General features: G+C 48.3%; 4 protein-coding genes and 1 non-coding gene across 6 annotated transcripts; 3 read left to right on the top strand and 2 right to left on the bottom strand.

Moving 5' to 3' along the window:
* Window positions 1-762: 762 nt before the first annotated feature.
* LOC112900753 (transcription factor bHLH129-like) lies at window positions 763-6,205 on the top strand. Its single transcript, XM_025969561.1, has 6 exons — window positions 763-1,129; window positions 3,764-4,104; window positions 4,648-4,770; window positions 5,115-5,180; window positions 5,349-5,417; window positions 5,767-6,205. The coding sequence occupies exons 1-6, from the start codon at window positions 763-765 to the stop codon at window positions 5,824-5,826; spliced, it is 1,026 nt and encodes a 341-aa protein (XP_025825346.1). The 3' UTR covers window positions 5,827-6,205.
* A 168-nt stretch (window positions 6,206-6,373) lies between these two features.
* Window positions 6,374-6,456, bottom strand: TRNAL-UAA. Its single transcript has one exon. It is a non-coding gene; the product is annotated as a tRNA-Leu (tRNA).
* A 117-nt stretch (window positions 6,457-6,573) lies between these two features.
* On the top strand, window positions 6,574-11,838 carry LOC112900273 (U-box domain-containing protein 6-like). The gene is made up of 6 exons (XM_025969075.1): window positions 6,574-6,969; window positions 8,043-8,159; window positions 8,585-8,770; window positions 9,003-9,110; window positions 9,442-10,754; window positions 10,892-11,838. The coding sequence occupies exons 2-6, from the start codon at window positions 8,109-8,111 to the stop codon at window positions 11,739-11,741; spliced, it is 2,508 nt and encodes an 835-aa protein (XP_025824860.1). The 5' UTR covers window positions 6,574-6,969; window positions 8,043-8,108; the 3' UTR covers window positions 11,742-11,838.
* A 377-nt stretch (window positions 11,839-12,215) lies between these two features.
* Window positions 12,216-14,847, top strand: LOC112898878 (DNA-directed RNA polymerases II and IV subunit 5A-like). Of its 2 annotated transcripts, XR_003229941.1 has the most exons (5): window positions 12,216-12,581; window positions 12,664-12,843; window positions 12,947-13,060; window positions 13,722-13,849; window positions 14,461-14,594. XR_003229941.1 is itself a non-coding variant. In XM_025967182.1 (4 exons), the coding sequence occupies exons 1-4, from the start codon at window positions 12,378-12,380 to the stop codon at window positions 14,584-14,586; spliced, it is 624 nt and encodes a 207-aa protein (XP_025822967.1). In that variant the 5' UTR covers window positions 12,220-12,377; the 3' UTR covers window positions 14,587-14,847. The 2 variants fall into 2 exon arrangements, 1 of the variants encoding a protein (XP_025822967.1); XM_025967182.1 differs by lacking the exon at window positions 13,722-13,849 and having other exon boundaries at window positions 12,220-12,581; window positions 14,461-14,847.
* Window positions 14,848-17,181: 2,334 nt separating this feature from the next.
* LOC112899805 (inactive LRR receptor-like serine/threonine-protein kinase BIR2) lies at window positions 17,182-19,681 on the bottom strand. The gene has a single exon (XM_025968413.1). It carries the CDS (start codon window positions 19,633-19,635, stop codon window positions 17,749-17,751), a length of 1,887 nt encoding a protein of 628 aa, XP_025824198.1. The 5' UTR covers window positions 19,636-19,681; the 3' UTR covers window positions 17,182-17,748.
* Window positions 19,682-21,131: the final 1,450 nt, after the last annotated feature.

The following is a 21,131-nucleotide window of genomic DNA, read 5'->3' as shown; positions in this document are numbered from 1 at the left end:
CGCAGCTGATCGAGAGCTCGCGTCGCGTGATGTGAGGCCGCGTGAGGTGCGGTGCGGTGAACCCGTCCGTCGTCAACCCGCGGGCGCGGCCGTGTGGCTGCGGCAGCGGCTCGCCTCGGTTTGCCTGCCGTCCCGGTCCCGGCTCTGGCCGCGGGTTTCCAAATGCGTGCGGGGGGCCCACCCGTCATCGGCCGCCGCGGTGCCTCGTAGGCGGCCACCTTTCCCTCCTCCCCACGCGCCCCACTTGCCGCTTTGAGCAACAGGGCGAAGGGAAAGCCAGGCCAACCGAGGGAAGGCACGGCGAGTCCCCCGCCGCAGCCCAACACACGCTCACCACACGCCCCCGAGCCCCACCACCACCACCCCGGGCGGATCACGAGTCACGAGCGCGAGGGACCTCGGAGCGGGAGCCCCATATATTTTCCCCTCCCGTCCCGGCGGCGGAGCGACGACAACGCCGCGACCCACCAATCCGGTCGCTTCCTCGCGCACGCACACGCACACGCACACGCGTGCTGGTTGGTTGGTTGGGTGCTCTGGTCTGGCGCCCCGTGGGTTGGGGTTGGAGGGTTGGTCGCGTGGTTGCTCTCAGCAGCTCGCTCTCGCTGCGGCCGCGTTCGCTCGGCGGCGGCACGCGCAAAAGCAACCCCCCCCCCCCCACACCTCAGACCTAAAGCGCGCGGCTAGTGGCGCGCGACGACCGGGAAAGTTCGAACCAGCGAGCTGCCCGCGCCGCCGAACGTGGGTGGGGGCGCGCTGGGCATGGACCCGCCGCCGCAGCGGGGCCGCTCGCGCTACGGCGGCGGCGGCTCGGGGCAGCAGCCGCAGCAGCAGTTCCCGTTCGTCGTTGACCCCACGGAGGCGCCGGGGGCGGCGGCAGTGAGGGCGTTCTTCCCGGCGCCCGGCGGGGAGCCGCCGTCGTCGTCCGGGGACCGCGCGCCGGTGCAGCAGCAGCAGCGGTACGGCCACGGGGAGATCTCGCTGGGGCACGGGCACGGGCAAGGGATGCACCATCGCTACCACCAGTTCGGCGTGGAGGGGAAGCGGGACGGCGGCCCGCCGGCGGCGCCGCTGCCGCGGCACAGCAGCTCGCCGCCGGAGTTCTTCTCCAGCCCTGTCGTGGATAACGGTAAGTGCCATTGCTATACTGCTGTCTCCCGTCTTGTCTTGTCTCTCCACTCGCACCAACTACTCCAAACTCCCAACCGCGCGCTGCTCTTTATTAGCTTAACTTCACATGATTCTTGATGAGCTCTTCTTGTCGACCGAATTAATCCATCATCCACTCGCCGTGTCATTGGCATTTCGACCTTCCTTCGAATTTTGCTTTTGGAATTCTCTCCAAGATTATTTCTGTCTGACAGGAAATAATACCATCATTTTCTTTCTTTCGCCTGCCTGTCGTCTTTGTTCATTCTCTTATTCCGTCTGAAATCGATTCGAGTGTCTTCAGGAATATTTCTGCCGCCTCTGCAGAGGTATCAAGAATGAAACCTCAGCGTTGATCCGAGCAATGCTGTAATCCAATACATCTGCAGCAGGTGCTGCATGCCTTGATCTTCCTTATTCTTTACAGCGCATGCGTGGTTAGGAATGAAGAGATTTATTTGGAGCTGCAACTCCTGTGCTCCTCGTTCTTTCGGGGAGACGCAGTTGGCTGCAATTGCAGCTAGCACACTTTAATTTGGGGCAGTGGCATCATGCTCCCTTTTAGTGGGCAAAAGGCGCGGTGTTAGCGCATGATGGCGGGCATAAGATTTTCCTTGCCCAATTTGGTAAAAACAAATTTTACTAATGCCAACAGGGCATGCATGCTTTATTGCCTTTTCAGAACAAATCAAGTGTTATCATTTACTCTAAATACTCATTTTGAACTTTGTCTTAACAAATATAGTATTTGTTCGATGCTTGTCTCACACAAATCAACTCAGAACGTCATGGCGATTTGCAACAAAGGATTGGCCATGCATCCTGAAATTCTACAAAATTGCTATTTATCGATTCAGTCCGTAGGAAATTTGAAGAACATGAGATCCAACCTTTTTGAAAACTTTACTTTGTGTCTATTTCTCTCCTAGCTAGTTCCTGCATTACATCGAAACACTCCATCAGAAACTTAACCATATTCTCAATTCATGTAGGACTGCAAGCAACATGCAACTTCAATAATCATGTGTTCCCCCCCCCTACTCTTGGGTTTTGAGAAACCCACATTCTTAAGAGCCCTAACCACCATGCAACATGTACCAGTAATTCATTTGAAATTTACACATCCTCTCTCCTTTTATTTTTTATTACATGTACCATTGGGTAGTTCATTCATACATATGTGCTAGTTGAACCAAATTTAATTTGGCAATTTGCTGATTTCATGCACTATATCCCACTGTTTTTAAAATCATGGAGGTGTCAAATTAGGTTGCCTGCAACCGGCAAGGGAAAACTAGGGGCTGCATAGCTACCATGGTTTTTCATGGTAGGTCCCTCTTGCATAGAGAAACGTGGGCTCATGGGTTTGTGGATGCAGTAGCCACCTCTTGCTAACTTTTTTCTTAATTCAGATTTGCTTTGCCCGTACCTACTTGAGCATATATATAATCAGATTATGCGTATTTGCTATTTGCACCCGGATGTTGAGGCCTCTATGCTCTACTTTTGTCTAACTAGAGGCGCTCCTTATGTTTATGTGGGACCACTTGACATGTAATGTCTATCCTTCACTAGATATAAAAATGATAGATTGTAGTAATGACTTGTACTCTATATTATAATTTATTGTCAATGAACCCACCGACCACATTTTCAAGATACTATTTAAATTGGTGACTTTGCAAGTAATAGTAATAATTTGAATAACGTAACAACTATTATCAGTATATTTTGGCTGCATACACACTCTGCCACCTCTAGATTTGTCATTCACATTTGTGGACTTATAATGTTGAAGAACAACAAGTTAATAGAATCGTAGGAACACCAGCTTGCTTGCTCATTTATAGTTAATTTATTAGAAGTATAACTGCTATTTTTTTTCACATTTTCCCGTTGTTTTCCCCACAAGTCACAAGTTGTGATTTTGTATTCATTGAACAATATTTATTGATACAAAGAGACTGATCATTTTTCCTTAAAATATTAGGCAGAATGAACATAGTTATAGCAAAATCATTGACTCATAATGTAATGGTCGAAATGACTACTCTATACTAATAGTCATACTCCAGTAATTAGGACATGTGCAGTATGGATGATTATTGCATGGGGCCCAAACCGGTTTCAATAGATGATTCTGAGTCGTCCAAGACCCAAAACAACTTGCTGAATGCGTCCAACTAATTCCCACTTGACTGAATATATTTGGCCCCACTGGCCTTGGCATGCGGGGGCCAGCATAGCTGGGATGCTGTCGCATGTCTAGGTTCGGCTGACCTCTCCTTGCTGACGTCTGCACACGGTCAGAAAAGAAATTCATCACAGCTAGGAGCACGGGGCAAATCTTTGTGCGGCGATGTAGAAAAAAGTTTTCCCAAAAAAGACAACTAGATTGGAAGACGAAGCAGTGCAAAGCTTTATGGCACAAATGATGAAGTGATTGTTTTCTTGTCCTTGGTAAAATTAATCGTGTGGAAAAAACATGAATCTGATGCATATATATTTGAAGCTTCATATGTTAAGAATACGAATAATGTCAAACTTGATCCAGCAGTAATCCTGACAACAATAGGCAGTAACAGATGTCTTGTCTGTTTTATCATGGAAGCAGGTTTTCCAAATGCAAGAGCTGGAGTTGGTGTTGGTGGTGAGGTTCACCATGCAATGAGTAGCTATCACAAGAAGATGAAGGCCCCGATGAACCTAGCCGGACAAGGAACCCTCTCTCATATCTCAGAGGATGGAATCCCGGATCTCACCAGTAATGTGCATGGTATTGGCCACTCTGAAGAGAACATCACGGCCAACGGTGTCGCACGCTCCTTCTCTAGCGGGTTCTCAATTGGACCGTGGGAGGATTCAAATTCTATCGTGTTCTCCAACCCGGCAAGCAAAGCAGGAATACACAACAATGATGACATCATAGCCAGCCTTAGTAATTATGAATTGCAGGTAGTATCTGTCAAAATAAATCTTTTCTTGCCATACATAGTGCTGTTTATATTTTTGTTTTACATATGTTCTCTGCATGTCCTTGCTGGAAAGGGAGTTTCTTGAAGGAAATGTGGACATATATGACCCTATTCCATAAAAGAGAATGTGACCTTGCTGAAATGGGAGTCTCTTGATACAACTCTCATATATGATCATGATCATATTTGTAAAAGAGAATGTGAGAAGACCACACTGCAGATGCCATGATATCAGTAATTGCCTGTGTTTTAGAACCACCCTAGTCTCCCTTAATATATACGCAAGCATGGAAGGCTTGGTAGCACCTCTTACAAGCTTTCTTTTTTTAAAAAAAAAGAAGAAGAAGAAGCTCACGACATGTTAAGGTCTTTGAAGTATCAGTTATATGAGGTTATACTTATCTATAACTACAAGCAGTGAACCACGAGGAAATTAGTTGTGTGTAACAGTAACAGTACTGCAAGATTTTTTGAAATAAGAACATCGCAAGATTTCATTTTGGTTATGGATCTGTGCATGCAGTTTGGTGTGACCAAGGAGGCGGCGGGCATGGATAAATACCTGCAGATGCAGCAAGATCAGGTCCCGTTCAGAGTACGAGCCAAGCGCGGATGTGCCACGCACCCAAGGAGCATCGCAGAGCGGGTACTATATATATATATATATATATATATTAGAAATGATTGGTTATTCCCAATCCCGAGACCATCTTCTTGATACAAATGATGGCATGCAATGCCGTAAGAAGTTTGCATGCACTGAATATTCTAAGAAAGCTTGCATGTACTGTGCTAACGGGACTCTGAAAAACCATTCTGTTGGCGCAAAAAATCGCTCAAATTTTGGTGCGAACACATGCATGATAACAGTCATAGTGTAGTATTTCAGGATGATCTTCTGCATCTTTGAACAGCTTGCATGCATACCTTTGTTTTGTAGTAGATTATTTAAGATTAATCTCAGAAGGCGTGTGATTAATGATGTTGTAGGAGAGAAGAACGAGGATCAGCGAGAAGCTCAGGAAGTTGCAGGCGCTTGTGCCTAACATGGACAAGGTGATCAGTCGTAAACATTACCCATGCTGCAGCTGCGTACATGATATATATCTCCGTTCCTAGTCGTTGTTTAGTCTATCTCTTCGAACGCACAGCAGTCAGCAGGTTTACAGCAGGCATACATGCAGTTCAAATATGCATTTATTTTTGTTCCTTAAAATGTGGCAGCAAACGAGTACGGCGGACATGCTGGACTTAGCAGTCGATCACATCAGAGGACTCCAGAGCGAGCTGCAGGTATGTAACTGCGTACGTGATCCGCCTATACTGTCAGAAAACGAACCTGTCATCATGCTACTTCAGCTCGCAAATCGCAGCTGCATTGGTTAGAGATAGAGAAAAAAAAAAGCACACGAAGCAGTCGAGATCGGGCGTGGATCAGAGTTCCTTTGATTTCAGCATCACAGTGGGCTCATCGATATCCCCAACAATCACAAGTTCATTATGCCAGAACATCTTGTTTAACCAACACCATCATGGACTTGTAGAATCGATCAGTATGCTACCAGCACGCTATAGCAGCTAGCTATACCTGCAAGTCTGCAACAGAGCAACACTGATTTTTTTTTTTCCTATATGCACGCAGGCTCTCAAGGAAGACCAGGAGAAGTGTACCTGCCGCCGCAATCATCCATCAGGGAGATAACACATGCTAAAATGGGTTCTCGATCGACCCTATGGTATGCACGACGGCATTGTTGCACATTGTTGGGCAGCATGAAAATTAAGGTGTCTGCTGGCATGTATACCTCACCACAAGAGAGCTGCCAAAGTTCATCTATCGTCCAAGCAAGGTCAAACCGTGATCAGCAGATCGGGCGAGATCCTTCGCATTCATTCGATCTAGTGTTTAGCTTCAAGCTAGAAGATGTAGTAGCTGTTGTGTTGTTTCATATGGATGAGAAGAAGCGTTTTTTTCCCAAGCAGGAGTAGGAGGAGGTTTTTGATATTGCAAGATGACTTAGGCTACTCTAAGTTGTACGGAGCTACTACATTTCAAGAATATTCATTGCAAGTTCGTGCTAGCAGCTAGCTATGGTAGATACTAGATACTATCATGAGAATGATTTTTTTGTATTTTAAAAAGGTGCAAGTAGGCGTTAAAGGTATTAGCAAAATTTTGAGGGTTGCAAAATAGAAATAAAAATATAATTAAAAATGGTGGCTGCAAAATAGGAGCGAAAAAAAAAAGATGCTGGCTGTGGGGTTCGAACCCACGCGCACTTGAGTGCAGAAGATCTTAAGTCTTCCCCCTTAACCACTCGGGCAAACCAGCTAATGATGGAAAATTTATTTTGTATAATTTATAAATACCGTAGTTTCCCTATGACCTCGAGCCCGTGAGTAGGCTATCCCGCGATCCCCGCACCGCACGTCCTCGCCACCCGCCGCAACCGCGGCACGACCGATGCGCACGCGGCGCCCCGTCCCCGCGTGCGCACGCGCGCCATGACCCCCATTGAATCCAAGCAGCCGGCTCCTCGCTGGTTACGCGAGGGGGACGGGAGAAGGGGAGCCTCCAGCCTCGCCCCAAATTTAGCCGGACCGGCGCACGAGGCTTCCGGACCCCGACGACAATGGGAGTTGCTAGCCTCCGTCCGGAACCGTCAGGGCGCCATTCGCGGCTCGACGGTGCCCTGGCATTTCAATCGTCCCCGTGTTCCCCTCCCCCTTTGTTTTGTTGCCTCTCAGACAGCATCGCCAAGGTGGGCGGGGAGCACGGTCGGCGAACCTGTCGAGGTCATGGAGAGATTCAGGGCTTGCTCTTTCTCCACCTGGTTTGCCTCTGGTATGATCATTCCACATCGTCATGCTTCTTCAGCATGAACCGATGCATCATAATTTTTCTGAATTTCTGATTGATTTTTTTCCCGAGAATGTTCAGAAAAGTGGTGACGCAATGCTGATATTGGCTTGCAATGTCGGTAGTCCTTAGGCGTGTTCATTGGTCAGAATGCTGAATTTGTTACTGTTTGGCATTAGACAGTATGGTTCCTGGAATTATACAGCAAATACTTCTAAATTTCATTGCTACATCATAATAACGTGTTGCGCTTGCCCTCTAAATTCGAACGGATGCAGTGTTCAGTCATGTTTGGTCGTTTAGATTCATGTACCTCAAATGTTTATGCAGTTCCACCAATTTCTTTCTTTTACGTGTGGCCAAACTCCACCTAAAAGCCTGCAAACACTTGCCTTTGATTTGATGTTGATGCTTTTTTATTTTGAAAGGATTTGATGTTGATGCTAAATGACATGAGAAACTGGACGAACAGTTTGTTCCAGAAATATATAAACACTAATGCAACCATTCAAAAATTAACTTGTGCATGTGTGCTTGTAATAAAAGAATTTCTATCTTAGTTTAGCTGATAAGTGGGCAGCGTATGCATTTTAGTCATTGTTTATATGTGCCGGCAGTTCTGTTATGCTTTTTTTAGTGATGGTTGCCAAACTACCCAGTCCCGAAAGAGATGAATATGCTGCTTACACCTATTACTGGTGTTGCTTCCTGACGATGTCTGATTTGTTTGGGGCTGCAGCTTCGGACAGTTTTGAGCATTACTGATGATATGTTTTACTTTCAGGTCGTAATTTCATCGACTTGTTGCAATTTATATAACATTCAAATCCATTTTCGTGTTACCCTCATTTCATTGAAAGTCAGTTTTATGTTTTGTTGAAGTTTGCTCTGTCACAAGAATACAAGATATATCTCTATTCTTTCGGCTTTGTACGAAATTGCACTTCATATGTTAGCATACTTTTGCAGTTGTAAAAAATATTGCTTTTCTATAACCACTTTGCATGCATGGTGATGGATTTGAGATTTCTATTAACTGATGGTAAATAAAATTGCAGGATACACGTGAATTGAAATTGATCCCACCGTTCTCTTGCCAGATGAAATTTAACTAATAGAATACCATGGAGAGACTTGAGGTCGACGGGGACTTTATTGCTGGTGGCAATTGGAAGGTAATCCACTTGATCTCTCATTTCATCTAATGGTGATAATGCTACAATGTTGGTGTGATTGGAATCCTGTTGTTTGTGACTGTTTTTTATGCATAGGGACTTTACATGACACAGATACAGTACTTCCATTCTACTGCTTGTGATGTTTGTTTATTTAAGTCACTTCAGTTTTGAGAAAACAAGTGCACCCTATTAAGTATTACTAAGGAAATATTTCGATCAAAACTTTTGATCAATCTTACATTTCCTTACGTCAACACTATCAAACAATAAGTCCGTAAGTGTGATAGATAACAGGACCATATATCTTTCCCTTATTTTCTTCTATTTCCTGCTGTTTCCTCTAAACATATCTTTTTCTTACTTAATAATGTAAGGTATTAGGATGGTAGAGTAAGTTGGATTGTTCTTTGCCCTTTTTGCAGCTACATGGAGCACTGTGCAACCAACTTTACACAGTAGTCCATGAAGTTTTGGATGTCATTCCTTCCCTTGAGACTACAAGACCAAGATGCAGTTCTCGACTCCTGGCATTGAGTTCCTTGAGCATAGCTGCTGAGAAAGCCAAGAATTTACTGCAGTATTGCTCAGAGTGTAGCAAGCTTTACTTGGTAAATAATCCTATATAATCCTATATAATATTCATATCTATGAACATGTTATATATTTTCTTAGTTCATGAAGTGATATAGGATGAACACATGACTTATTTTTGTAAATCGTATAACCAATGGGTAGTTGGATAACGATACAAGTGCTTGGTAAATTTGCTAGCTGTCTTTCATGTTTTTGACGAACTTTTGCTTATTAAATGCAGTGTGTTTACTTAATACCTTGTTGCAGGCTGCTACAGCAGAATCCGTTCTAATAAAATTTGAGAATTCAAGACAAGCACTTCTGGAAAGTCTCCACCAAGTGGAAGAAACTATTCCAGAAGCCATCGGTTCTAAGGTTGTCCATGATCTTGCATAAGCTTTATTTTGCCAGCTATTTTGTTGAACCATATATCTAGGACTTCTGCTACAGATATCTAGGACTTCTGCTACAGATTCTAATGGGTCCTAATGGCTTCGTTAATTCTAAGGGGATTACAGTTTTACAGTATTTCTCTATTGTAAGGATCCAAAAAGTACCATAATCTCAGCATATTTTCAGTGTTTTTTAGAACCTTAATACCTTCAATATGGTCTCCTTATTGATGAAGAGTTTACTGGTGCATGCTGCAGCCATTAAATGTTTCATCTTGATTTAACTTGGATACTCTTTTCTCATGGAATTGCAGATCACTCAGATTGCACAAGAGCTGGATAAAGCTGTTTTTGCTTTGGACCAGTCTGAAAAACAAATTGGTGACGAAGTGAATCATCTAATCCAGAATGAATCAAAATTCAATGGATTCCTGGATGAGAATGAACTTGAATTTTTCCGTCAAACTGCTTTCCGGGCTGGTATTGCATCATCTACAGCAGCTCTTACTGAAAGAAGAGCACTTAGGAAGCTGCTTGAGAGAGCCCATGCGGAGGAGGACTTGGAAAAGGAATCAATTGCCGCCTACCTACTTCACCTCATGAGGAAATACCGGAACATATTTAAGAGTGAAATAACAGATAGCACCAACTCCCAGTGCTCAAGCCCATCTTGTTCCTCCAGCTCACTATCCAGCTCGATCGGTCTCCATCGTTCACTGTCTAGCTCGGTTGATCTCCATGGAAATTGTCAGGCACTTGATAGGCAACTTCCAAGGGTTGGCTCCTTCAGTTTGAAACGGATTAAAGGGTTATCAGGGAGCATGCCATTGCCAGCTGAGGAATTGAGGTGCCCGATCTCCTTGCAGCTCATGTATGATCCTGTTGTTATCGCATCTGGTCAAACATATGAACGAGCTTGCATTGAGAAATGGTTTGACAGTGGGAACACAACCTGCCCCAAAACCCGCAAACAGTTGCCCCACCTCTCGATGACACCCAATTACTGCATTAAGGGTCTGATAGCATCTTGGTGTGAACAGAATGGGGTTTTAGTTCCCTCAGCACCGCCTGAATCTCCCAAGCTAAAATATTTGAGGATTTCATCCCTGAAAAGTAGCACATGTCTGGTAACAAATGGCGTTAACACGGTTTTGTTTGAAGACACAAGTGCAAAGGATGACGCCAAGTCAGACAGTGCAGTTATTGTGGAGAAATTCTCTCGACAGAACTCCAGTGAAGCCACATCCAAAATTCGCGTAGATGAAGTCTCTCCAGAGAAGTGGTTTCATCAGAACTCAGGCGAGGCCACATCTGAGATATGTGAAATTGAGGACTCTCTGATGGAATGCCCTGATCAGAACTCCAAAGAGACTGTGTCTGAGATATGTGAAGAGTGGCTGCATGTGTTGAGCAAGAACAACAGTGATTGTATGAATGAGCAACATAAGCTGGTTGAGCAGATCAGGCTGCTGTTAAAGAATGACGATGAACTTAGGGACTATGCTGGTGCTAATGGTATTACCGAACCACTTATCCATTTTCTGAAGATGGCTATCTTCAGAGAAGATGTGCAATCTCAGGAGGTTTGTACAATGGCTCTGTTCAATCTTGCTGTCAGCAATGATAGGTAAATATCTACTTTGCTTTCTTGCTCAACCATAGACAATGTCAGAAAAGGGTGATCACCTACCGTTCAGTAGCACCATAAAGAAACGACTTGAGCTCAGCTGCCATCATTATTTCACCTCTGCGTTTTGGATGCAGGAACAAGAGACAGCTGCTCTCAGCTGGAGTTATCCCCCTGATGGAGCAGATGATACAGAAACCTGAAACCTGCGAGGCTGCCATTGCAATGTACCTGAACCTCTCCTGCATCTCGGAGGCCCAGTCCATCATCGGTTCGAGCGACGCCATCCCTGTCCTCATCGAAGGCCTGAGGGAAGACGGCTCCCGCAGCGACACCTGCCGCCTGGACGCGCTCCTCACTCTGTACAACCTCTCCCTGCATGCGCCGAACGTCCCGCTCCTCATGGCCTCCGGCATCATCGAGAGCCTCCGCAGCGTGCTGGCGCCGTCCTCCTCGTGGACGGACAAGGCTCTCGCCGTGCTGCTGAACCTGGCGCTCACCCGTGTCGGCAAGATGGAGATCGCGGCCAACGCGGCGATCATGGGCGCCATCGTGCTCATCCTGGACAACGGCGAGCCCGTCGAGATGGAGAAGGCCGTGTCGTGCCTGTACGTGATCTGCAGCGGCGACGAGGGCAGCAGCCAGACGGTGCTCCAGGAGGGCGTGATCCCGGCGCTGGTGTCCGTGACGGCCAACGGCACGGCCCGGGCCCGGGACAAGGCGCAGCGGCTGCTGAGGCTGTTCCGGGAGCAGCGGCAGCGGGAGCTGGAGGAGATGCAGCCCCGTGTACAGCTGCACGAGGTGGCGAGCCAGGCGGCGGCCGCGCAGCAGCAGCAGGCGGAGGAGGAGGAGGAGATGGTACTGGCCGCGACGCCGGCCGCGGCCGGCAAGGCGAGCAGCAGCAAGAGGCCGCGGCTGCGCAGGTCGGGGTCGAGGAGGTTCACCAAGGCCTTCACCTGCCTGCTCAAGAAGTGGAGCTTCCGCTGAGGAGGATCGGCATCTCGGCCGGTGTAATTGTAAAGTGTACTCTAACCATAGCACCATGGTGGCATGGTGATTTCTCCCTAACGAAGGATCGTGTTCGTCTGACACACAGTAACACAGATGCCCTGATACCCTCACCTTCACGAGCTGCACACCTGCTGTGATCTGAGTAAACGCGGTCTAATCAGGTGCTTGAATTGAGCAGGACCGAACTCCTGTTAAAGCGGTCATCGCAGCTGTGGAAGAAGCAATTCGAATGGCAAGAAATTAGACACGGGACTTGCAACGATTCAGCGAAGGGCGACAGGTGGACGTGGGCGACAAAATGGGCTTACTTTCTCTGCGCAGACGAGTTTTAAGCCCGGCCCGGACGAGAAGTCCCTCCGCCTGTCGGCCCACCAGTAACGATTAATTCGGCCCAATCGGAACCGCCATCACACAGCCGAACCATCCAGAAACGGCTCGGAGACCCATTGTCTCGTCTCTCTCGGTGCCGCCGCCTCCTTCCCCCAAACCCCCACCCCAAAAGCCTACCCCGCCGGCACCCGCGTGCCGCTCCCGCCTTCCTTACGCGCCGGCGCCGCCCCGCGCAAAACTCCTCTCAGAACCCACCGGAAAAGCGGGGGGATACAGAGGGCGATGGCGTCGTCGGAAGGGGAGACGAATCGGCTGTGGCGCATCCGACGCACGGTGATGCAGATGCTGCGCGACCGCGGGTACATGATCCATGAAACCGAGGACATCGGCCTCAAAAGGGCGGCCTTTGTCGATCGCTACGGCGACCCCGTCCGCCGCGACGACCTCGTCATCAACCGCTACAAGAAGGACGACCCCGCCGACCAGGTCCCTCCCCTGTTCCGCCGCCCCTGCTTCTCCCCTTCCGCCGCCGCCGCAGTGTAACCCTAGCCGTGTCGTCCCCCTGCAGATCTACGTGTTCTTCCCGAACGAGGCCAAGCCCGGTGTGAAGACGATCAGGAACTACGTCGAGAAGATGAAGCAGGAGAACGTCTTCGCCGGCATACTCGTCGTGCAGCAGGCGCTCAGCGCGTTCGCACGCAGCGCCTTGCAGGAGGTCTCCCAGAAGTACCATCTGGAGGTCTTCCAGGTCCGCTCCCCATTTCCTTTTTGCTGCATTGGCATATCTCTATGTTTGTATATGCGCTACTCGCGGAAAACGGTGGCTGATGCTTAATGTGATCGCTGTGCAGGAAGCTGAGCTTCTTGTGAACATTAAGGAGCATGTCCTAGTGCCGGAGCACGAGCTCCTGACACCGGATCAGAAGAAGACGCTGCTAGAGCGATACACTGTGAAGGAAACCCAGGTCAGATAATTTTCGCTATTCTTTCCTCAGTGTGGCCTAACTACTTCGTGTTTTTTGTAAAAGGAAAAAACATAATCATTATAAAATTTATTTTGTGTTGGACTCTTCGGGTTAAGGTTTTATGTACAGCATTTGCACGAAACAATGCCTGGGTCTGCATATGGGGAAATGATTGCCCTCCCATGATTTTCATGAAGCAATAAGATACTGAACATTGAGCTATTTTCAGCTTGTCTTCATGCTGTAGCTTGCTAGCATATTTGTTCATTTGATTTTTGTTTCATAATTGGGAACTGACAAAGTGCCTAAATGCCCCATTTGATTTTAGTTGCCACATCAGAACCAACATAGCAAATGTTTTCAGCGCAAATTGACAATCTGCATTAGTTATGATTTAAATAGTAAAAGAACCCGTGGCATGTATCGATTGGTAAAATGGTATAGAGAAATCAAAAGTGTTGCAGTTTGAGCCTTTAGTGCAGTGTACACATGCACATTATCTGGCTAGCTATCTATTTGTTTCCCCAAATTGTGAAGAAAATAGACCATAGTTAACCTTATTGATTTTGTTACTGCCATTAATTTGCATTGCAGACTAGGACTGTTAAGTATAATATTGTTGATCATCACTCAGGATTACAAGAGCTGTGTATGATTTCAGGCTTTCAGTAAAGAAGAGCGATAAACTATATATGCAAGATGTTATCTGAAGCGCTAAAATTCTAAAAGAGTAGGTGGGAATGGGAGGAACGCAATGGTACTTGAAAATTTATTGGAGCAGAAGTATAGGTAGGATCTCATTTGTAGTCTGAACAAGATATTCAAATATTTAATTGAAAAATGATACTTTCAGATATGATTAGCACTATTGACTGATAACCGATTTTAGTGCATATTAAGTTAGATAGTGTTAAGAATGGAACTCTACTGGGCAGTGGTGAAACTAGGGAGTAGGGATGCCCCGCAATGGCCACAGCCACGGCCCCCTTGCGCTCCAAAGTTTTTTTTATCGACCCTAATACCTAATAAAACTGCACGCTGTAGCTTAGTTTTCAACCAACCTTACTTGGCAGCCCTTATATCTTCTACTAGTCTTGGTTCTACTCCTGCTACTGTGTTCATTTACCTGGGGTTCTTATCTGCGCAGTTGGCTACCTAATATCATAAATTCACTCCTTGCGTCACGTTTATTTAAAGAGCATAATGTTCAAGGTTGTGTTTAGCAGGTGCTACCCACCCCTTTCCCATAGTTGTGCCGTCTTAATTTCATCAAGATTTAGATATCTTAACAAATATGTGCTTTGTGATTAGACGAAGTGACATGTTCTTTGTATCCTAGTTACATCACAACCTCTGCTGATGCTTTGTGTTCTGATGATATCGAACTGTCTATGATGCAGCTCCCCCGGATTCAGATTACAGACCCAATAGCAAGATACTACGGCATGAAGCGTGGGCAGGTCGTGAAGATCATCCGAGCCAGTGAAACTGCTGGAAGATACGTCACCTACCGCTACGTTGTCTGAACTTCCCCTACATTCTCATGGCTTGAGCTTCTGCCGTGAACCATCACCAAGTGAAAATTCTCCCCTAGTAGCTAATCTCGCTGTGTATTTGAAACATTGTTGCCGCCGAGAACCCGAAGTGCCTTCAAAGTGCTCTGGTGCTTTTCCCTGAGAACTGATTGATGTTACGCCGTTTTAGCACTAGAATTAGTTTTCCTGTACTGCAGCCGTGTTCCATCTCATTTTAGTGAAATCATTGCTCTGATTTGAAGAGGACAAGCATTTACCTGTCTCGGCTTCCGGTTGCCAGGATGCTGTGTTTCACGCCCCCTGTGGAGGCCATTCGGTTTGATTTCTTGTTTGTTGAAGGTTGGACACTTGGACTACACATGAACAAACGTTTCCTTGCTCAGCAAATGTGCCAGATCGAGTTAATCGACGAAGACTCCCAAGCTAGTGCTGCAACGGAATGACACGATCCTACGGGGAGAACGAAAAACTAGCCAGCTGCCCGTTTCCAAGCCTGCTGTCGATTTGGAATAGCCAGGTTTAACTGACATTCTTTCTCTCACTACTAGAAACCTTTCTTACGGTCATCGTTCTTGGTAAACTACTTGAGGCTTTTCGACGTATCTGCGTCCTCTTGGCTTCTCGGAAAGGGAGATTTTTTTTTTCTCTCTCTCTCCATCTCGTGCTGTTGCGAGAACCACACGGCAAGATTAGAAAGAGGCCTGATCTGCCTCCAGGCCTCTCAGAAAGTCGCTGCCGGAGAAGAAAAGCCCTTCCTCGCCCAAGTCAGTCAACGATGCGGACGGCGGCGACGGCGACATGCCCCCGCGCCCGCGTGCAACCAGCCACGGGCGATGTACCTTTCATCACTCGTATCATCTGTCCAAGAATATTCATCCAGATCGGAGCGCCACAAAGGGGGCTGCTCCCGCTGTCCTGTTGCGGACTGCGCCCGCCGCCCAGGCAAGCCAAGGCATGAAGGCAGGCAGAAAGAGGGACCAGCCGTGGAAAAGTCTCGAGACTCGAGCTGGGCGCGAAATCACCCACGTGTTAACCGATGAAAAATCTGCGCGACCTTGCACCGCGGAAAAAAACAGAAAACGCTAACCTTCGTCATTTTGAAATATTATAAAATGTTATAAGATGGTTCTAAATCAAACTTTCAACCGAAAAAAATGTTAACATCTACGAACCAAATAAATACACTGCCAAATCCAGATATGTTTCTTTACAATTCGGAACCCATTGGAATAAGGTCGAAGGGCTAAGCATACTACTGGAAACTCAGCCTTTCCTGCTGTAAATAATTTTTTAGTCTAAATTTAATCAAAGTTTGATTCACGAAAAAACTAAGGATTATGAAAATAAGCTAAAAAAATCTTTATCCCATCCAAACAGTCTAAGATTCTTATAATCCCACTATCTCCCTCCCTCCACCCAACTGTTTTAAGATTATAGACACAACTAATTCTCGGTCTCCAAAAAAAAAAACTAATTCTCCAACCACCTACAATCTGGGATCCAAACAATCCATCTATTTATAATCTATTATCTAGATTTTTATAATCTATAACTACTATCTAGATTCTAGTAATCCAAATCCCATCCCAACAGGAGCTAAAACTTCTCAATTTTCAGAACAAGGGAGTAGTAGCTCGAAAGGGACGGGACATGGTTGCTCACGATCGCACCCCTCTTTCGATCGTGTAGGTCCCGGCCCCCATCATGTGCATCGTAGGGAGGTCAGATGTTGGTCTATCAGGCCAGGCACGGGCATCACTGCCCGGATCTGCGGATGGCGTTGCCAGCTGTTGAGCTCACTCAAGGACTCGACCATTCGGAGGCCACGCAGCCTAAATTGCAACCTGATTTCAGAGGGAGCCATGCTAAGCACTGCCAGAAGAAACCCAACAAAATAATTACGCACGAGGACAGTTAAAGGAGTGGTTTTACTTTACACCTTCCACTGACAGCGGTTCGGTGCGGCTGCTTTTGTCTCCAGCCCTAGCCAACTTGCTAGGCACAACATGCCGCCGTTCTCAATGCGGACAAAACAACAGCAATACTCTAGTACAACGGCTGGAGCCGCCAGCGAAGCACATGATTCGAATTTCGACCAGCGCAGGAAAAATCCCATGTCCTTTGTTTGTCCGACTCCACCAGGTAAACCCTCCCAAGGGTAAAAAGGATAAAATATCGTTGCTGCTGTCCCTTCACATCGCACTTCAGATTTGTCTCGATTCAAGTACGCGGGTAACAGACTAGTCAAGGCACCGGGTAGCCCTCGCTGCTGTCACTGGGCGAGGTCAAATTTAGGATTTAGCTGTGGCTGATGGCGACAAGTATGTTTGAATCGTCATGTGCGCAGGGATTGATACTCCATTGTTTTGTCACAGAGAGCTGACTTTCAAATCAAAGAAAGCATGGGATGACAGAATATAACAGGAGAGACAGCTAGATAGGACTCGACCAGTATACCAATAGCTTTGAAAATTTAGCTGAAAGAACTGCTCCTGCGAAGAGGTGATGTTGAAAGTTCCATTTCCCCTATGGCTGATGCTTCCAAATAGAAAGGTTAGAAAAATAGAGCGAAGACCGGACCACAAGTAGACGGTCCAAGGTTCAATAGTGTATAGCACAGGGTTAGCAGCTTGTTGAAAGCTTAAGCATTCAAACAGAACATTTCTAGCTACAGATCCAAGCCTCACAAGTATGCAGCTTGTTGAGAGTCTAAGCATAAGAATAGAGCATTTCTAACTACCCAGCCAGGACCCAGATGATACTAACTACTAAGTTTCCAAGTAAGGTAATAAAACTTGAAGTGCCAATCTAATGACTGAACAGCATGCTAGTTGTTCCAAGACGGAACTTTGAAAGGCGATATCAGGATTTAGGCACATCAAGAATTACAGTTCCATACAGATACTACAAGCACTAGCAGTAGCTGAAAAAGAGATACAGAATTGCAAACAGATCTTACAGCTTACATGATTATGCATCCCGAGTTGATGCAACGATCAAATTGACCACCTGGCATCCAGCGATAACTTTGGTGCCTCAATATGGTTGGCATACCAATCATTATGCCTCTGATCCACCCATAACAAGGCTATATGCATAGCGTCATTGAGCCTCACCAAAAGGTTTCACAATCCACTGCGCGATCAGCATCAGCTATATGGTGTCTGAATCTTCCTTGTTATAGGCCAGCGGGAACTCGTCGAACTGCTCTGAGACATCACGGCCCTGGCCAATGGTCTTCAGCGAGTGGTAAGCCCGATACATAGAGTACCTCTCCTTCAGATGAGGCTGGGTACATGCAAAAGCAACCTTCAAGAACTCCTCAATCTCCTTGTCATGACCCTTTCCACGCAATGGCCTATCAACAACATCACCAATCCGCCCAGAAGCCTTGAGCTGATTTACCCAATCCAACAATGTCCCCTTGAACCCTTCACCAGTAACATCAGTTACCACAGCAGCAGCCTCCTGCCCACTCACAAGCTCAAACAATATCACGCCAAATGCATATGCATCGCCTTTCATCGTACCAACTGGATTGCTAGCATACTCTGGGGCAACATAGCCAAACTCCCCAAAGTCCCCATTCAGGAAAGGGCTAGTATCGCCGCCCTCACCAGGCGCCATCCGGACCAGCCTCGTGAGCCCAACATCCGTGATCCGAGCCTCATAATCCTCATCAAGAAGAACGGCACTTGAGCTCAAATTCTGATGAATTTGCGGAACCTGGAACCCATGGTGCAGCCACGCAAGGCCTCTTGCTGCCCCAACGGCGATCCTGAGCCGTGTTGCCCAATCAAGTGGCGCTTCCCCTGGCTTCTTCATCACCGACGAAAGAGCCCCGCTCTCCATATGCTTGTACACCAGCAGCCTCTCATCCTCGACAACACAGAACCCCAGAAGTGGCACGATGTTGGGATGGCGCAGCTGCCCAATCCGCCCCATCTCTGCTCTGAAAGCCTTCTCTGAGAGCGGGCACGAGTGCAGGCGCTTGACCGTCAGTGCAGACCCATCCCGTAGCACTGCTCGGTAGGCCGTCCCCGCCCGTGAGCTCCCGGCGACCACGATGTGGCTGGTGTTGAAGTCCTGTGTGGCGGCCATCAGGTCAGCTAGCTTGACCTTGACGATCGGCTTCTGGAAGAGGGAGACCGGGGCCAATCGGTTGTGCGCCGCCCGCAGTCTCTCCGCCCACCAGCTCCCGTCCTCCACGGCAGCGCCGCCGGACTCGCTGCCGCCGCGCCTCTGGCGGCGGCGCCCTCCCTTGCCCTTCCCGGTGCACCGCCAGAAGAAGTAGGCGAGGACCAGCGACGCGGCGGCCCCGAAGACCCCCGCGGCGATGACGATGCCGAGGCCGGCGCCCCCCAGCCCGCGGCCGCAGCGCGAGGAGACGGGGCGGCCGCAGAGGCCCGAGTTCCCGGAGAAGGAGTCCTTCGGGAAGTTGGAGCCCAGCTGGGTCGGGATCTGGCCGTCGAGCCTGTTCCCCGAGAGGTCGAGCGACTTGAGGCGGTCGAGGCGCGCGAGGGAGGCGGGGATCTGGCCGGAGAGCTGGTTCCCGGCGAGCTTGAGCGAGTTGAGGAAGCGGCAGTTGGCGAGCTCGGCGGGGATCGGGCCGGTGAGCTTGTTGAAGGAGAGGTCGAGGTTGACGACGAAGGGGAGCCAGTCGCAGAGCGCGGGGGGTATCTGGCCGTCGAGCTCGTTGCTGGAGAGGTCGAGCGTGGTGGCGGCGCGGCAGTACTGGAGGGAGGAGGGGAGGGCGCCCTGGAGGTCGAACCCGGAGAGCGAGAGCGAGATGACGCGGGACTCCTGCATGTTCCAGCAGGAGATGCCGTTATAGTTGCAGACGGCGCCGCCGGAGGTGTTGCGGAAGTCCCAGGAGTCGAGGCGCCCGTCCGGGTCGCGGAGGCCGGACTTGACGCCCCGGAGGCAGCGCAGGTCGTCCTCCTGCGGCGCCGCCCCGGACCCCGGCGCGGGCTGCGGCGCGGCGAGCGGGGCGAGCAGGAGGAGGAGCATCGGCAGGAGGAGGAGGCGTGGAGGAGGCATCGCGCGCGGATTGGTGCGTCTCGGTGGTGGGGGGGGGGGAGGGGGGGAAGAGGGGGGGGCGTGGTTTGACCAGGTGGGAGAGGGGAGACTGCCTGCCTGCTGCGGCCTGGCGGGGGAGGCGGGGGGGGGGGGGGGGTGTGGTTTGGTGGAGTGGATGGGGAGGGAGCAGAGGCACTGGGGTCGGAGGCGGGGCAGGCGGCGAGGGACGGAGAGAGAGGTGGTGGAGTAGTATTACTGGCGCGCCGTGTCGTCTGGCGTGCGGCGTGCGCGCGCTCGGCTCTAGTGGTGGGGTTGGTTTTGGTTGGGTCGGGTCGGGTCGTGCGTGGACTGTGCCGCGGGGTCGCCGAGATGTGGGGGTGAACAGTAGGGCACGGGGACGGCGCGGTGAAAAGGGTTGCCAACTTGGGCTCGTGAGCAATTTAAGCTATGTTTGGTAGTTTTGGTAAAATAAGACTCTCCCTCCTGAACCAAGTGTTTAACGGGTACTTCTTTGTTCCGTTTCAGCGTAAGGAACAAGAACAGTACGTCCTAGGAATGAGTACGGTGCGAAGTGCTTCACACCATACCATTTTCACGTAAATGGTGATTGGTAGGTTTGTGCCGCTAAAGCTGCATGTCAGGTGAGTAAGATGAGCTACACCGTACCATTTTCATGTGAACGGTGATTGGTTGGGTGGTGCTGTTAAAGTTGCATGTCAGGTGAATAAGATGAGGCTAAGCTGTATAAATCTCGTATGTGCGGCAAATTACTAATATCTCTTGGTATATTTTAATTTCTTTTTGTTACTCCGATCCAATCTATAGACGTTGTGCTTCAAGAAATGCCAGCACTAACAATCACATATACGTGCCCTATGGTTGCTGAATCATGCTGGTGCCAAGCTAGATGAATAAGATCTACCAAGCGAAATTCCGGTTCTACTAGGATCTATTTATTTTAGTTTTAGATTTTGGATTGTAGCTTTTACAATACATAGACGAAAAAAGCTTTCTTTTTCAGATTCCGCGATCTTCACCCCTCATATTCCGCAATCTAGCAATCTGTCTCTCTCTATCAACTTCTGTCATATTGCGGGTACAGATATTTGACCACTGTATCATTATAAATATAACATGTGTTGGTTTACTCCCCCTTCGAGCACTCGCCCACGCCACTCAGTCTCCTCTTACGTACAAGTACAAGGAAAAGAACAGGAAATAGAGCGGAGCGATGCCACGATCCACCGCTCAACTTCTCATAACCCAAAGCTAAAACAACACACGGCTTTAGTCATGGTGGATGGAACTTGGAAGCGACACCTTTTGCCCATGTTGGAAGTGCCGCTCTGGAACCCTTTTCAACTCTTTATTTGATCAGAGATCTGACCACCTTGCCTGAATGGCTGAATAACAAAAAAAAGGGTTTTATGTGAAGGTGATCCAAACGCTGAGATGGTTTTGTGTGAACGGGCATGCTGCGCTTGGGTTGAGAGTTTTGAGACCGACTTGATTGGTCG

Source organism: Panicum hallii, chromosome 7 (assembly GCF_002211085.1).
Source record: "Panicum hallii strain FIL2 chromosome 7, PHallii_v3.1, whole genome shotgun sequence".
Lineage (NCBI taxonomy): Eukaryota > Viridiplantae > Streptophyta > Magnoliopsida > Poales > Poaceae > Panicum > Panicum hallii.
The sequence above is the reverse complement of the archived record's forward strand: the minus strand, read 5'-3'. Positions and strand labels throughout refer to the sequence as shown.

Bases quoted from the DNA above. Each gene is read 5' to 3' on its own strand.
- LOC112900753 (XM_025969561.1), top strand. From the start codon at position 763: ATGGACCCGCCGCCGCAGCGGGGCCGCTCGCGCTACGGCGGCGGCGGC. The intron at 4,105-4,647 runs GTAGTATCTGTC...CTGTGCATGCAG, and splicing joins TTAGTAATTATGAATTGCAG to TTTGGTGTGACCAAGGAGGC. The intron at 5,181-5,348 runs GTGATCAGTCGT...AAAATGTGGCAG, and splicing joins TTGTGCCTAACATGGACAAG to CAAACGAGTACGGCGGACAT.
- LOC112900273 (XM_025969075.1), top strand. From the start codon at position 8,109: ATGGAGAGACTTGAGGTCGACGGGGACTTTATTGCTGGTGGCAATTGG. The intron at 8,160-8,584 runs GTAATCCACTTG...CCCTTTTTGCAG, and splicing joins TTGCTGGTGGCAATTGGAAG to CTACATGGAGCACTGTGCAA. The intron at 8,771-9,002 runs GTAAATAATCCT...ACCTTGTTGCAG, and splicing joins AGTGTAGCAAGCTTTACTTG to GCTGCTACAGCAGAATCCGT.
- LOC112898878 (XM_025967182.1), top strand. From the start codon at position 12,378: ATGGCGTCGTCGGAAGGGGAGACGAATCGGCTGTGGCGCATCCGACGC. The intron at 12,582-12,663 runs GTCCCTCCCCTG...GTCCCCCTGCAG, and splicing joins AGGACGACCCCGCCGACCAG to ATCTACGTGTTCTTCCCGAA. The intron at 12,844-12,946 runs GTCCGCTCCCCA...ATCGCTGTGCAG, and splicing joins ACCATCTGGAGGTCTTCCAG to GAAGCTGAGCTTCTTGTGAA.
- LOC112899805 (XM_025968413.1), bottom strand. From the start codon at position 19,635: ATGCCTCCTCCACGCCTCCTCCTCCTGCCGATGCTCCTCCTCCTGCTC.